At 43.8% G+C, this 16,643-nt stretch overlaps 4 protein-coding genes across 4 annotated transcripts; all 4 read left to right on the forward strand.

Annotated features, from left to right (window-relative positions):
• Positions 1-5,254: 5,254 nt before the first annotated feature.
• Positions 5,255-6,057, forward strand: LAJ45_02269 (uncharacterized protein; the record flags this gene model as incomplete). Its single annotated transcript, XM_046111860.1, has 5 exons — positions 5,255-5,265; positions 5,336-5,352; positions 5,406-5,409; positions 5,726-5,804; positions 5,938-6,057. The coding sequence occupies 5 exons, from the start codon at positions 5,255-5,257 to the stop codon at positions 6,055-6,057; spliced, it is 231 nt and encodes a 76-aa protein (XP_045974760.1).
• A 51-nt stretch (positions 6,058-6,108) lies between these two features.
• LAJ45_02270 (uncharacterized protein) lies at positions 6,109-9,304 on the forward strand (the record flags this gene model as incomplete). The annotated part of the gene is made up of 6 exons (XM_046111861.1): positions 6,109-6,213; positions 6,323-6,680; positions 6,751-8,378; positions 8,523-8,736; positions 8,790-9,136; positions 9,203-9,304. 6 exons carry the CDS (start codon positions 6,109-6,111, stop codon positions 9,302-9,304), a joined length of 2,754 nt encoding a protein of 917 aa, XP_045974761.1.
• Positions 9,305-14,285: 4,981 nt separating this feature from the next.
• Positions 14,286-15,226, forward strand: LAJ45_02271 (uncharacterized protein; the record flags this gene model as incomplete). Its single annotated transcript, XM_046111862.1, has 6 exons — positions 14,286-14,296; positions 14,373-14,387; positions 14,490-14,615; positions 14,693-14,821; positions 15,001-15,089; positions 15,189-15,226. 6 exons carry the CDS (start codon positions 14,286-14,288, stop codon positions 15,224-15,226), a joined length of 408 nt encoding a protein of 135 aa, XP_045974762.1.
• Positions 15,227-15,331: 105 nt separating this feature from the next.
• On the forward strand, positions 15,332-15,594 carry LAJ45_02272 (uncharacterized protein; the record flags this gene model as incomplete). Its single annotated transcript, XM_046111863.1, has 2 exons — positions 15,332-15,509; positions 15,563-15,594. 2 exons carry the CDS (start codon positions 15,332-15,334, stop codon positions 15,592-15,594), a joined length of 210 nt encoding a protein of 69 aa, XP_045974763.1.
• Between the last annotated feature and the right edge of the window lie 1,049 nt (positions 15,595-16,643).

Below are 16,643 nucleotides of genomic sequence, written 5' to 3' on the forward strand. Positions count from 1 at the left end.
TCCCTAGCTAGCTAGTTAGCTACTACATCATCCCCAATCCTGATACAACATACGAAATCAGCACAGCCGATCAGGCGCCAATCAACCAGAAAGCCTCGAAAAGAAGCTTTGAAACTTCCAGATTAGTCGAGTCCTTACTTACTTTTTGCACTTACTTGCTTTATATAACACGGCCCCCCTACCATAAAGCGAAGCAAAGCGCCTCAAAATACCCAGCCAGTCAAGTCGGCCTCTGTATCCCTTTTTTTTCTCATCTCATTCTCATCAGCAAAAAATAAAATAAGAGCTTTGTGCAACGCTGCGTTTCGCGGTACCTACATGTCCAGCCAATGGCCATCACAGATCTGCGAAGAGGGTCTCTTTGCCAAATTGCTTTTTATCAGCCCTAGGCTAACCAGTTAGCTAGGCATTGCCCCTCCCTTTGTTTCTTTTCCGCTTCATGTTTCCTGAATTAATAGGGCGGGGCGAGTCATGATTCCAATTCCTCAGCCGCGCCCCTCTCAATTCACTCTCCAGCAAGGAATAAACCGTGTAGGGGAGATGAGATGAAGCTGTCAGCTGGTTTCTTTGTGGTCGCATCTCGTGAGCCTATGCTTCATGAGCAAACCTCTAAACATCCCTGTGCCTGGACAAGGATTTACCGAATTCGAGAGGAGCCTGTACCGGCGGGAGTAAAGCAGAAGGAAGTCCAAAAGAATTTTTTTTTTGAGTGGCTGTATGTATGTGTTCAGTTACCATGAAAGAAAAAAAATGATATAAGACGAGTCATTTGCAACAAGGATAGATGCTGGGGAGATGCCCCCAAAAACACCGGAAACCGATGCAACTGAACCCTAACCCTGGCTACTGTTTCTGGAGCACAATAGGAGACATGCAAGCTAACCAACCCGGTATTTTATGACGTCCCCCAAGCTGCTACACTGCTTGTAATGATTCCGCATCTTTTCTGGCCTCGAAGTACTACATACTTGTGTCAAGCGGTTTCCGGGCTCCTTCTCCGCGAATATAAGACATGGCTGTATATAGTGACCGGCCTCCTAAACCGTTCCGATCGTAGGTTGTTGGAGAGACATTTACATAGGCAGACACCAACGGGACATGGCAGCTAGGTACATAACCCGATCTCGATCTTACAACGATATTCATCTGCCTGAAATATGTCAGTACCCTAAGTTGCGCTAGGGCACTTGACTGCAACAAATTATAAGAGTGCAGGTATACGTAACTGTGATATGAAGAGTTCTTATGCACACCAATCAATTTCTCGGCATCAAATCTTCCTGTGTGGTGTGATACATACTCCACAATATCTAGCAGGGTTAACTATGAGTGTGATAAGAACAGGTGTGTAGAACAGCCGGATCACGTGATTGGGTACTAACAGGTCCAGCCATGGATTTAACGGTTAGATACGGAAAATATTGGCCATACTATCGATAGCAAGATACTCATGCGTCTCATGCTAAAACAAGACGCGCGAGGCGGTAGGCAGAGCTATTTCGAATAGAAAGTGCCCCTGCATTTTATGATCCTGACCGGCAATAGTACAGCTCTAAATCGAACTCTCTAGGGACTTTCTCTTAAATGTGGTAGGCTCTTTTTGGTATTGGCGCTCTTGAAGTGGCAATGCGCTGTGGTGCTATCCACGAGACTTAGCTCGCTCATTCTGAGCGGTGTACAATTGCAATTTCTATATGAAGGATAGTGAGTAATTATTGAAACAGGGTTATGTAAACGGAGAACTGTCGGGCATACTGTATTCTCTCTTACGCACCTATCGCTGCCTATCATGCTTGTGTGGTAAAGCTTATAAGATGCCGAGTGATAATCTGTGAGTACGAGCAGTGCCAATTTTGATAGGTACGTGCCACGCTGACGCGAACAGATGAGTGATCAATTTTCTCCAGAGATTAAAGTGCCCTTTATCTGGCCTATCGGGAAATTCTCGCTGGAAGCATCCTTCCCGCATGCGCACCCATCATTGCTACTAGTCAGAAATGTGTGACGGTTTGCTGTTCGGGGTGCTGTACTGCGTTACCGATGGGTTAGAAAATCAACCGTGAAAGAGATGCGAAATAAACTAATAATCGGTTCTCACGTAGACAATACGTGTTAATCCCCACGATCGAATATACTCCTTTCGTGAGGTGACATTCGTGCCAAGACTCCATCTCATTGGCCCTTTCAACGACCAGGCCCGACTAGCGAGGACAGCGGCGTGTCAACTTTATAAGGCCTGGTCGAAGGAAACAGGCACCTCGTTTGACCAAAAAAAAAAAAAGTTGTTTGCAACGTGTCAGTCGATCTCCCCTGCCAACGTCGTTTCCAGAACTGCATCGCGTCAAGTGTAAAGCCAATATAGACAATTGAGTACTAAGGCCAATCTAATTAGCATGGTAAGTTAAAGACATGTATGTATATGCATGTAGGCTCTCTTACTTGGTTTAATTCTGAGATGCAGTATGAAGCGTTATAAAGCGTGGTATATATGGGTGCAGAAGATAACGGCGCTGTGGTTATTATAAGCGGCTAGATTTGAAATTCCAAGATTAAGCAAGTGAAGATTACCCCTGGCCAGGCCCTGTCTAACAACGGTAATATTAGGAAAATAAGAAAGAGAGATAGTAAGGAAGGTTAGAGAACGCCAGAGGGAGTTCTGCAGCTGAACTAGAGAGGTCTGGGTCGGCTGTCGGGGTTTATGCATGCCTAATGACGATCGATCTACTGGATGATATATGAATATATTGTATTAAGTTCGTATACGTATGCGTCCATTTCCTGAGGAACAGATTGTCCTTTTGGATAGGACTACGAAGGAAACGTTCGTTTTAATTACACGACGTACATTATGTTCGGCCTAAGTAACCTTAGACATTTTCCACGTATCTAAGATAAAATTAAACCAACATCTCAAGTCGACTTTTCTTTCCCCTCTGTTGCCAAGTTTCGGCTTTTGTAGGGTCTCCTGAGGAACATACATATATTATCAGTGCAGAACTCCCTAAAAACCATATAACCGGTCCCAGTTGCGATTGGTATTAGCTTAAATATGTACATATGTCTCCAATTTATAGATATTTTACAACTACGGACATACAATTCAATGATTTTTAAGTGGTTTATACTCCCCGTATCAATGGACAAGTGTATGTAGACTGATATGGTCACGATCATAGCAGGTATGTTTGCCTTAAATATGTCCAATCAGCTATAGTATCTGTCGTATTCTGATCAGAAGTTCTCAACCATCTTTGCAATTGGCTATTGCTATCCTATCTTCTAGTTTATGAGGTATCTGATACCATACAGGTTCATACATATATGAAGTTAGTATGATTTGGGTTTATCCCCATACTATGTGAACGACTCCATGTATATTTCTGTGTATGGACCATTGGTACGTTGGTAGCGTCTTCCTGAGTGGGGATCATCTGTTCGCTCAGGATGCCACCAGAATAACATACCAATAGGAAAGGCCATATTTCCCTAGCAATCGTTAAAACGATGCATTCCAATAGAATGCTCCAAGAATTTCATTCGAGACTAGTAAGGGCAGTTCTTTATGTAGGTACAGGACAATGTCTCAAGTTGGATGAACGATACTTATGTAGTTAATAGAAGTTCGTGTGCCGCAATCTCGGATTTAAAGAGCATACTTCTTATTGGAGTGCCACAGTCCAATCGTGAGAGTATATAGCTTAAGAGCTGTGTTATGTGCATGCATACATGCATGCCTCTATCAGCTTCAAATTAAAGTACGTACTGCAAGGAAAGTAAGTCTAGTAGCGAGAATGCAGGATCCGGACCTATAATGTATATCTACATGTACTTAGGTGCTCGAGTGTATGTGCTCTAGGTACTGTTCATGCTTTGCTTACATGTACGTTATATACATAATGTACCTACATACATGCGTGGTACTCTAGTGCTGAATGATCGACATTTCCATCCTGCCCGGAAGTATATCCCCCACGTATCAACAACATTAAGGGGATGATTATCCATGTATGTATGTATGCTACATACATAATATCGATCTACGATACCTACATGCACTTGTACAGCTTACCCTCAAAAGAACCAGAAAAAGCAAGTAACGGAAACAGGGATTATTTGTATGAGAGAACGACGCCACTCCATACAAATTATCCTTGCCCTGAGCAACTGCATTTTCTGGTTCTTACGCTGGTAAACGAGTATGTAGGTACCTACATGTATCCTACCCTTTCTGTGGGGGCGGGGAGTGTGGCTTTATTTGTTTTTCCCCTATCAATCATTGGATCTAAATCAATCTTTCGTCACTTGAATTTATTATTCGAGTTTTTTGGCTTCGTGAAGATGATAATAAATCATTCTAAATCAGTGGATATATATAATGTACCATACATACATGTATACATGTAGTTTTGAAGAATCTGCGACTCGTTCTCACTTTTGCACATTATATTAATATAAGGTGTGCGTAGATTCATATATGTATTAAATATATAGAGGTGTATATACATGTACATATATATAGGATATAAATGTACTTACAAGTATCTACATGTGCGTAGGCCTAGGTAATCTATAGATCAAAAGTATGTACGTAGATGAGGTGTTCGACGCATGCATATATGTGCTAGTTGCTTAGGTCTTTTTATCAAAGAATCTACCAGAATTCCTGAATAGACGAGGTATCTCTAGATAAGGGACCTGTGCTAATTTCGGTAGACTCCATGGAGCCATAGGAGATGTTGAGATATGGCTGTAGTGTTTTTTTTTTTTTTTTTTTAAATCATGTAGTTTAATTGATTCTAGGTACAAAACTCTGCATGCAGTCATAGACTATGGCATAGATATGGCTGTAGTGTTATACGTTGATGTTATACTCTAGGTATCGCGTATTGGCAGGGGTACGAGGCTGAAAACTGACAGGTTTGGCCCAAGCGCGACGACGGGAAATAAACAAAGAGACTAAACTATACTGGGTCTAGCAGCTGTAGCCGCCCTTGGTCAAGATTCGTGAGACAAACCTAACCCTTAGCGTGTGGGCACAAGCACCGAGGGACTGCCCCTCCTTCCTGCTTGCCAACCTTTGCTGGTGTTGGCAGAGCGCTGTTTCCTCTCTGACGACCGACCCGCACTTTGCCTGTGAGGACTGATTTTGCCTGTGATTGGGCGTGTGTCTCCGCGTGTTTTCCCCCACCTCTCTGCAAAATGTAGGTACTTGTTCTTCCATCACTTGCCCAACCTGCTGTCCCTCTCCATCTCCATGCCAGTAGAGTATGTATGTACATATGACCAGCACAAGCTAACTGCAGATTTCGCTGGGCTTCTTTTTTTGTTATTGCAGCGAGGTGGTGCTCTCTGGTGCTCTCTGGAACAAACCTTCTGTAGCCAATAAAAGATATAAACCGAAACAGTTAGGTATGTAGGATAGCACCACGAAAGATATAAAGGATTAAAAGAGAAGGCAGTCAAGCTAAAGGGAAGAGGAGAGAGAGAAACAAAATATTTTTTTTTAAAAAATAGAATCAGTAGAACTACATGTACTGCTCCATCTCTCTCTCACACTTCTCTATGCTTAGCATTTACTAGCATTTTACCCCTCCACGCTCCACCTCTCACCCCCCACACGTTCATACATACACATACTCCCCCCTTCTTTCTTTCTTTCACTCTTCTCTTTTATCCCACCTCGGTTGCCAGCTCCTTCTTTCTATTAAATCTAATTTCTTCCTAGCGAGTTCACCCGTTGCGCTGTCCTTCAACGCAGGGGTATTGTTTTCTTCCTAGTGAGCGAGGCTCTCTTAACATTGGAGGTTTGTGGCACCCTCAAATACCCCCCAAAAAGCACACCCAAGACGAAAAAGAAAGAAGCCCCGCTAGATTTCTTTGGCTTTCGACCAACTCCTTACCAAGATTTCCCCATAATTATCGCTAACTTGCACAAAGGTAGAGTTTTTGACCCTGCTCGGGAAATTCCACTTGGAGATCCTGTCTAGCGCCGTCGGCCCCTCCTCTTCTTCAACCAGGACTATTCTCTTCCACCTCCGTCCTTCTACCATCCTTTAATCTTCAGTCATTCCCTCAAAACTCAAGATCTCCATTAATCTGAACGGAAAAATGGCGTGGCAACCTCAAGAAGGCCCTATACTGGAGTTGGCCGGCTATCTTAAAGATAGTTTGGGCAATTCTTATGATTCTAATGCTCAGAAACGTGCTACGGAGGTTTGTTTTGACTCCCCTATCTTCATCCGAATCCCGTTCTTCTGTATTTTTGATATATACTTTGGATTTTCTTTCTTGTTTGCATTCCTTCTTACAATTTGATATTTAGATGCTCCAGCAAGCCACTAGTCAATCCCCGGATATCAACAATTACCTTTGCTATATCCTAGTACACCCGAACGCCGTCGGCGATATGTCACAAACCGATGCTCACGTCGTCCGATCTGCTGCTGCTTTGCTTCTAAAAAACAACATTGCAAACTCGGGGCCCGCTCTTTTACCCGGAATCGTTTCTTACATCAAGTCTGAGCTTCTTTTAGGTCTCCGAGACCCTCATGCTCAAATTCGGAACCTTACTGGAACTGTCATCACAACCCTGCTTAATGTGGGCGGAATCATGTCATGGACTGATGTGCTGACCCAGTTGATTGCCCTTGTGGACAACTCCACTGGAGACGCTTCCCTTGGTACTCCAAGAAGGTGCTATGGGGGCTCTCTTGAAAGTTTGCCAGGACAGCAAAAAGCAGTTGGATAAAGAGTACGAGGGCCAGAGGCCTCTCAACTTTCTTATTCCAAAGTTTATTCAGTTCACCCAACATCCCGTTGCCAAAGTCCGGGCAGATGCCTTGGATGTAATCAACATTTTCTTACCCATCAAGTCTCAATCGGTTCTCGTACACGTTGACTCGTTACTCGAGAGTCTATTCCGGCTCAGTAACGATAGCGATAAGGATGTGAGGAAGGAGGTCTGTAGGGCCCTTGTACATCTTGTGGATATTCGACCAGATAAGATTGCTCCTCACATGGAAGGGATTGTGGATTATATGCTCTCTCAGCAAAAGCTCATTCACGAACAGGAATTGGCTTTGGACGCGGCCGAGTTTTGGTTAACTGTTGGAGAACATGAACAGTTGAGGGTGGGGCTAGGGCCATACCTGGACAAGATAGTTCCTGTTTTGCTTCAATCAATGGTATACGCAAAAGAAGATATCATCAGGCTCGGAGGTGGTGGAGACGATGCCGATCAAGAAGACAAAGTGGAGGACATAAGACCAACTTTTGCGAAGAACAAACAGAGGTTACCGAATGGCGAGAGTGTGGAAGTTGGAGATGCTGAGAAAAAAGCCAACGGAAAGACCCCCGGAGAAGTGGCCTTGGATGAGCTTAGTGATGGAGAGCTCGATGATGACTATGATTCTGAGGATGATGCTTATTTGGGAACGGAAGACCCCGAAGACCGGTGGAATCTAAGGAAGTGTTCAGCGGCAGCGTTAGATGTGTTGGCAACAGTTTTCCATCAGTCGGTTTTCGAGACAATTCTTCCTTACCTCAAGGAGAACCTTCGTCACCCTGAGTGGCCTTATCGTGAAGCAGCCGTACTGGCCTTGGGTGCTGTAGCGGATGGATGTCTCGAGGGTGTTATTCCTCACCTTCCTGAGTTGATTCCATATCTCATCTCATTGCTTGATGATGGGGAGCCTCTCGTTCGTCAGATCACTTGCTGGACTCTTGGTCGTTACTCTCGTTGGGCATCACATCTTCCAGACCCTGCCGATAAGCAAAAATACTTCGAGCCAATGATGGGTGGTATATTGACCAAGATGTTGGACGGAAACAAAAGAGTCCAGGAAGCCGGGGCTAGTGCGTTTGCAAATTTGGAGGAGCAGAGCAAAGAGCTCTTAAAACCCTACATCGAACCGATTGTCCGACAATTTGTGGTCGCTATGGGAAAATATAAGGATCGGAACATGTTCATTCTGTATGACTGTATCCAAACCCTTGCCGAGCATGTAGGCCACGCACTGGCGGAACAGTCTCTGGTGGATATATTAATGCCAGCATTAATTGACCGGTGGAAGAAAGTAAAGGACGATTCAAGGGAATTATTCCCGCTTCTTGAATGTCTGTCGTATGTTGCCACTGCACTGGGGCATTCATTTACTCCATATGCTGGGCCGATCTTTTACCGATGTATTGGTATAATCCATCAGAACCTACAATTACAGATGGCCCATGATCCTTTGATGGATAATCCCGATAAAGATTTCTTGGTGACTAGTTTGGATCTTTTGAGTGCGCTTATTCAAGCACTTGACTCTACTAGTGCCGAATTAGTTGCAGGATCAAGGCCAAGTTTCTTTGAGTTATTGACTGTGTGCATGGCGGTTCGTTCATCTCTTATTACATTCAGCTATCTTGATTTCTTTTCCTTGCTCCTTCTTGTGCGACTTTGCCATTCTTACCTGTTTATTGTCAAGTCTAAAAGAAAAACAAGAGAAAAGAAAAACATGCTGATTGATTGTGTTTAGGATGTAAGCAATGATGTCCGGCAATCTGCATATGCATTACTCGGTGATTGTGCTATCTACGTCTTTCAACAACTTCACGCATTCCTGCCGAGTATCATGGAATTGTTGATTCAACAACTGGATATAGAGCTACTGGACGAGGCATCATTGGATACAGGGTTCAGCGTTGTAAACAATGCTTGTTGGAGTTGTGGGGAGATCGCTTTACAACAAGGTATTTGCTTCATCCTGACGAGAATCTGCAACCGCTAATTTTGATTGGTAAAGGTCCTGGGATGGGTCCTTATGTGGAAAGGTTATACAACCGTTTGGTCAAAATCATCCAAACGACCGATATTCCAACCTCTGTGACCGAAAATGCTGCTGTTGCTCTTGGAAGACTGGGTCTAGGCTCTTGTGATGAGCTCGCACCGCATCTTGAATCATTCGCTTATCCTTTCCTCGATGCGCTCCAAAAGGTTGCAGAGACAGATGAGAAGGATTCGGCTCTCAGAGGATTCTGCTTGGTTGTAGGAAGAAACCCGGAGGCAATGGAGAGTTGCCTCGTGCCATTTTTCAGGGCGATTGCGAGATACAAGGGTGCAAGTGCAGAGTTGAACGAATTATTTTTACAGGTTTGATTTCCCTCTGTCTATTCGCCGTTCGGAGATCTAAAAGAAGCCTACTTATTTTTTACCTAGACTCTTCTTGGCTACAAAAGATTTATTGCAGATTTTGATGCATTTATGTCTCAAATCCCCCCACAAGACCGGGAATCTCTAAGGGCTAAGTACGCTTTATAATTGTATTACAAAAATCATGAGAAGAGCCCTGGGGAGTTTTGCTATTTTTAACGCTTTTATTTCTCTTTCCATTTTCTCTTTTGTTTTTAGGCAAGAGAGAAACAATCAACTGTGGGAACTTCTGCGTTGTGACGAATATAACGCCATATTTGAGGGTCTGAAAAGAGTATTTGCAAGAATTATTTAGGGACAGGTGTTTTCCTATCTGCCCGTTTCGGGTTTCTATGTGATTTCTTGCGGTGTCCCGATTTTTTCTCTTTTCAACTCTAACCCTTTCTTCCTTTGTTATATATAGAGGGAGCATATTTGAGTAAGAGGTGGATGATCAAATGAAAGAAAAAAGTTTTCTGGTTTTGTGCTTTAGTTTTCTTGTCATTGGTGTTTTCTTTCTGTGTCAATTTAGGAATTGGGGTTCCGGGTCTGGGGGGTTTGGGGGTTTATCATTATTTCCTTGTGGCTGGGAGCAAGACTTGGGTTTAGGTATGAAGAATTCGATACATGTTGAGGGTGAAAGTACTCCTACCCCGAAAAGTCCATTATACCTTTGGGCATAGCTTTGACGTTGGTGAATAGTTACGGTATCTTTGAGCTCTAAAAAATCCAAATTGATATTTTAGAGAGATTTTGACAGCCGTATTATGAATCTTGAATTTTTTTTTTTTTTTTTTTTTTGAGTTTACTCTCAAAATCGATGTACAATTTATTATGTAGATATATAGATGACAGTGTTGCACCCATAAGGGGAAGGAACCAAAACACTTGTAATTATGACCTGTAATTTCTCCTCTCATTACATCCTTATGCTTCACCTAGGAGCGGAATTACCACATAGGGGATTGAGGTGTCTTGGCGACTATTTGTACATTATGAAAGGGGGGTTAGGATTATGGTACTTGGTACCGTTGCGGGGGTCTCGGGTGCGATAAGCGGACCCGGGGAAATTTGTAAATCCGAGACATATGTGCTATGTTCCCGGTGGATTTGAGGTTTTGCATGCGTGTGGGGTGAGAGAGGTTCGTTCGTTGGTTGGCTGCTTGCTTGCTGACGGGTTGGGTTGGCGTGCGCATCTGTCATGTGCCTTGCAGATGTTGGGCGTGTTTTTGGTATATAACTGCATTTTAATCTACGTAATCGGGGCTTCGGGACAGCCTTGCTCGCTTAAAAGCTTGTTCTTTCTTTGCGGGGGATAAAAGAAACAGCTCCAGATCTGAGGGTGGGGTTGGGTTTTGGTGATCAGTCTTGTGTGGGTCATGGTGGGTCACTCGCCGATGAAACATTGGCTGTATGTTGGACTGTAAGCTCCATGTTAACTGATGTTGGACCACTTCTAAACATACAAGTGTAGGTTAACCGCTCAATGTATCTTCGGCGTGTCTTGGGCTCCTATATTTATAAAGAGTGCATGTAAGCTCAGCTGCCCAACGAGCTGCAGGACAAGATATTTTGGACGGCAAGTCTACGGATTGGGTAGAAAAGCAAACACTCTACAATACTCTATGTGTACGTAGAATGTAAAGACAAAGAGCCCACCAAGCACTAAATATTGGTGTATTGGAAGGGCTATTGGTGAATGTTGGGAGTAATGGATCTCTAGACATTCAAATCATGCAGCCTAGCTTGTGTTTTCCATTGTGGCCTATGTCAGGTCGATTGGAGCGATCTATCATATTGCAGGAGGCGGACACAACTCGGCTACATATCTCAGGAGCAGATACGATTTGTGTAAATGACAGGGATGGCAGGACGGATACTCGGCGGGCAATCCAGGAAATAACGTCCTCAAGCTGCTTAAGATTGGTGTTTGCGTACGCATCGACCACTTTGGGACTAGTGTGCAGTGACCGAGCATCGAAGCTACATTGTAGTAATATAATAGTGGGATAAGGCGGAATTCCGATTAAAGACAATGATGATGATGAGAGGAATCCCATTCGACGAGGTCTGTTTGCATTGATAATACTGGAAATCCATCTGCCGTAAAAAAAAACCTGGTGTTACCGGACCGGTACACCGTGAACGATTAGTCCTGGAGTTTTGTTAACCCCGACTTCCCATTCTTGTCTTGGGACCCACCCCTCGGCTCTTTTTCACATAGACCTCGTGTCACGACGTGGTTAAGCAGTCTGTTAGAGCCTCATGTCTCGGGAAGTTCCTGTGTCTTTACATCATGGCTTTTATGTATGTTTCACTTCCTCCAAAGTGATTTCTCGGTTTTGACATGGTTTTCCCCACAACGGTGAAGGCTGAGAAGGTGGCCTGGCCTTTTAAAAAACGCAGTTCCGCTTCCTTCATTTCTTGAGCATTTTTCGCTTCTTACTCCTCAAATTCATAGCGATTCTCACAGTTCCAGGTTGCCATCAGTCACTGCGCATGCCGGAGTCGTCGATGGGTTCCAGTCAGGCCCTGAATGAACACTTGGCTGGTGGGGCGCTACCACTTTAGCTGCACATAGTAGCCAACTGGTGTGACGTGACGCGAGCAACCGAAGAGCCGAATTGGAAACAACAGCAAGCCCTTTCGCGTGTGCTGAGTAGAATTTTAGAAATCAAAACAAGCCTCTCAGTGGCCTGGGTGGGTCGAGAATCAAGATAAGTAGTTTACTCATCCTCGGTTTATCGCCCTCGACTCTCCCTAAACTTGCTTCACTGCATCATCCCTCTTCACCCTGCATTCCTCTTCTTTTGGTCAGTACAGGTTTATCAATTATAAAAGGCCACACAGATCTCTCACCATTTGGGCATGGTGTCTCTTACCCAAGAATAGTGACACCATTAATACTTGGTACCACCTACCAGACAAATTTTTGCAGTCTCCATCGTCGTCTGTGCCAAATCAGGCACCGTAGCCTTCTTAAAGAATGGTGATTTTCCGGTTTGGGTTAATTGAAATGGCTTTATATTATCTTATGTGTTCGAAATGATCAAGGGGAATGAACTTTGGGCAAGTGCAAAAATCCCCCACTATTCTTTTATGATCTGCTATCGGCCAAAAAGATACTGATAAATTGAACAGTTCAACTTTCTAAGATACATTCAGCATATTGCCAAGCTGGGTACAAAGTGGGAGCTTTCTCCTTTGCCTCACACCAACCCCCAACGTATCCCGGCACAGCCTTTGGGCCGTACTGTGAATTATAAAGGAAGCGCCTAGAGAAAGAGATGGTCCCATATACCTAATTGATAGTGCTCGATATAGCACTGCCCAGTTCTGGTTATGTCTAAATGTGGCTGTGTCCTTTCATGTTCCTGAAATACGTACGGCAAGTGATGGGGAGGATCAACTTCGCGGCTGCGACGTCTCGGTGTCAGGTCTCAACAGCCCCATATCACCACGCAACGAGAAGGGCGGCCTTTCTATATAAGAAGGATATATAGCGAAGAAGACCTCCAAACCCTCCAAGACAAAAAAGGACATTCACAGAATTGACGCTTCCCAAATGTTTGGAATCTCGCTGGATAAATACCTCTTTGACAATTGGTAACACCAAAACACACTATGATGGATATCATATCAAATTTTCAGACTTGGGCTCAGGAAGTCACCGCTTGGGCTCTTGCCGGGTACTACCACTCAGCTTCGTTTTAGCAACACTTGGTAGTGACTTTCCTTATTCGGTAGCGATCTAAATTTATCTTTCCATCTTCCAGTCGTTTACTACTCTACTACTCGAGAATCACAAAAAAGGGACATCCTTGCTGCGGGTGTACCGGCAATACGGTTTTCGCGATGCAAGATAGCAAAAAACATACAGAGTCTTGCCCCCCCGAAGCACGATATCTAATTCTTAACAGCACGCATAGTGAATGGAGTGCATTTGGATCTAACTATTGAAAACTAACTCAACAACATGCAGGTTTCAGCAGGTTCAGAGCCCGCAATTGGCATCCGGTCTACCGAACCCCTAACGACTATTCTTACAGGGAACATTTAAGCGAATCCATAAATTCCGTCAGCGATCTATCTTTGACGGGAAAAGCTTTGGGCATGTTACTTTTAAAAGAATTATTGACTTAGTACTTACAAAAATAGCCACACATCACCTGACAATGATGTGGGTCTGCATGGTAGGACAGAACTATCCAAAGTCTTGGCGGCATGAACACCGCATGATTCCAGGCTTCTAGAGCTAATGATAACTCACCCAAATGTGTGTTCTAGGATTCGCAGGGCATTTAGAAACTATAGCTTAAAGTTTAAAGACCTAAGCTTTCAGCATTCCAAAAATTTCTTATTAACCAAATGGGCACTGGATCCAGCTATATTCGGTGTAGCTAAACCGGGATCAATATAAATATATGTCTCAGTGCTTTGGTACGTACGCATGTATATTGGGTCACAATTTTGGCGTTGTGTGACCTCCCATGCACAAACTAAAGCTTGGGTGTTAGTATTGTAGGACGGCTCGAAATCAGATGGTTCCCGACAGTTTATCCTCCTGATAGCTTTCCTATTTGGAGACCCAAATACGTCTTGATGACTTTTAATAGTATCATCACTGCATTTTGCTCAAGGCCAGTGCTTGAAAGGATGTCTGCAGGACCTCTATGATTCGGCAATCATAAACGTCAATTGATTTGGAGAATGTGGAGAATACATCGGTAACCTCACCTGATAATCTTACAAACTACAGGCCGGACTACCGATACTTGGGGCCAAGGCCAAGTAGTTATCGCGGGTCGGATGGGGTGCCCTCACTTAGGATTGGATAACGTCAACTCAATTGTAGCTGAACTGAGTACCAGATCTTTCACATACCGTACCTCCCTACCGGGGTCTCAGAATTGAAGTTTCCGGCCCGGTTGATTGCTGAATGAACCCCGCTTTTCAATTACCATGGTTACATGTCTGGATATCTCACATTTTGGTTGACGCACATTGGATTTAGCAAACTAAGCAAATAAGTGGGTGGAAACGGAGCTAGTCGACGATAGTACAACGTTTCTAAAGCTAGTAACAAAAAACAGATAGCGATGCTAAAAGCATGATGGATCTGTAAGGCATAAGTTACATGACGTTTCTCTATTATTAAACATGGCAATACATACATGCTGACCCTAGATCGATCAAGTGCCGTATCAGGACCGTAAATAATTATCATCTGCCGCCGTCATGGCCAAAACGGTCTGAAATAATGTTGGGACCTGGAAAGAATCGCGATGCCCGGTTTTTCTGGCCTGATATGCAGTGACCAGGCCCTACCAACTCCCAGAATGGATTCTTCTATTTGCCTCATTGAGGCGAGCTATTCTGGGAACTTTGTGATGCAACAAAAACACAAAACACAGAGTATAGCGAACACAAAGGGAAAATGGTAAGGTTGACAGTGGCGAATCGCCGATTTCCTAGTTGCACTTCTCATTAGGAATGGCAACTGATTCCAGAGCCTAGGAGAAATCTAGAGAAAGTGCGATTTTACGTCCAAAGTCCGCTTCAGATTTGCGGGTGCCCCACCAACTTTATTGAACTTTTAGATAATTCTCTTCTAGGTCTGGAATTGGTGCACAATACAGAACAATGGTATTTTCATGAATACGAACTTTAGACTCTGGTGCTGACTGTACCTGAGTTGTGATGACTTGAAAAGATACAAATTCAGTATTGAATCACCACAGTGATTGTGCCTTATAGTCATCATATGTTGCACCATCAACACAAAGATTTCCACATTATAATTTCGTGGCACCGGATATCTGCAGGGACTGTTACGATGGGCGTATCGATGCAGAGGGTTCTGCTAGTTTAATTTTGGATGTGACAGGTGTTTCTAGGGCAGTTCAGAACAAAGGTCCAATCACCTTCGATTCACAGTCGTTAATACCTTGGCTTCACCTATTTTTGGCCGACAACGTAGCACCTTTCTCTAATCACTTACTCTAAAAATTAGTCTCACAAAAAGAAATCTGGAATACGCCCAATTCTTAAAGTTTCCATTCGCTAGAGTGACTTGAATATATGGCTCGGCAGTTTCGGAGCTTATTACTGCCATAGGCATGTACACCGAATTATCGAGACAAATCCTATATCAAAATGACTGAGCCTCACGCTGACGAAGTAGCCGTAACAAGACGAACAAAGTCCTTCATCAGAACTCTTGCGCCAGGTTCTACAAGGGAGGGAAAATGTTGCGGGGGAACGCATGTGTTTTGTTCTTACGTGACATCTGTGCCTTTCAGGGCAAGAAGTGGTTACAAGAAGACGCAGGCAGGTAAAGGCTAAGCGCTGATTCGGCTAAACCACGTGGATATTTAAGGGACCTAGACTACACGAATAGCATCGGCCCTTTTTCATGACGATTTTCCGGGCTCACGGAATGGATTGTGCGACCGAAGTTCCCTGGAATACAAGCATATATCAAAAGGATCTGGTTCTATTTGGCCCGGAAATTTACAACAGGTGAATCCATGGGACGTTATATATGTCATACCCGTTAACTTGTAACATACTAACTTGACTGACTCCAAGGCTGAACGGGAGGCTTTTGTCTTCTTTCGAGTCTCTTTACCCTTCTTTGGAGTTAACGGCTATCGGCTCCAACTACCTCAGAGCTAGCAAAATGCCAAGATAGGCCTGCGTTCTGATGGGTAAAAAAGAACACAAAAAGAAAAGAAAAAGCAAAACATCACTAATAGGAAAAGTAATTCCGATTTGGACCATTCCCGTCAGGACCCGATTCTCGGTCTTCGAACCAGAAATGTACTTATATATGTACTTTTTCTTTGGACATTAGACTGAATTTTTGAACTGGCTTCATAGATATCTAGTTCTCTGTAGATCCAGGGCGAAGCCATAAAAATAATAAGGGATTGTCACACAAGGCTGTGTGTATATGTGCAACCTTCGCTCAAAATGTGTGGAACAAGTTGACGAAAAGACTCCAAAGGATTGAATTTCCGTTTATTAGTGACGCGTCCAGATTTCTTTGCTTCAAGTCGATTTGTTCAACTAGGAAGCACGTAAAGTAACGGTACAGATTGATTGTACGCGTCTACTTTTGGAAATTTCAATCAGAGGGAACCATTCAAGCTGGCCATATTTTTTACATTCGAGGCATCGGAGACTCCGAGGAAAGTCCCTTGCCAGTTCTGATAATTAGTCTTCGCTCAACCGGTCCTTCTTTTGCCCGTTTACTCTGAAACTCTCTGAGTCACCTCCACAAAGATCTCAACTACGTCTCTTTCCAGCTGTTTATGCTTAATTCGTCCTGTCCGGCGGGTTGGGTCCGAGACCTTTCAGAGCGAATTAATCATTAGTACCTACCCATCCGTTTTTTTCCCTTTCCCTGACGAGGCTGCGCCCCTAGCTACCGATCCACGAGCAAGTAAACCTTACTAGAGCAGAA

Source organism: Morchella importuna (genome assembly GCF_003444635.1).
Source record: "Morchella importuna strain M04M26 chromosome Unknown Morimp01GS004, whole genome shotgun sequence".
Lineage (NCBI taxonomy): Eukaryota > Fungi > Ascomycota > Pezizomycetes > Pezizales > Morchellaceae > Morchella > Morchella importuna.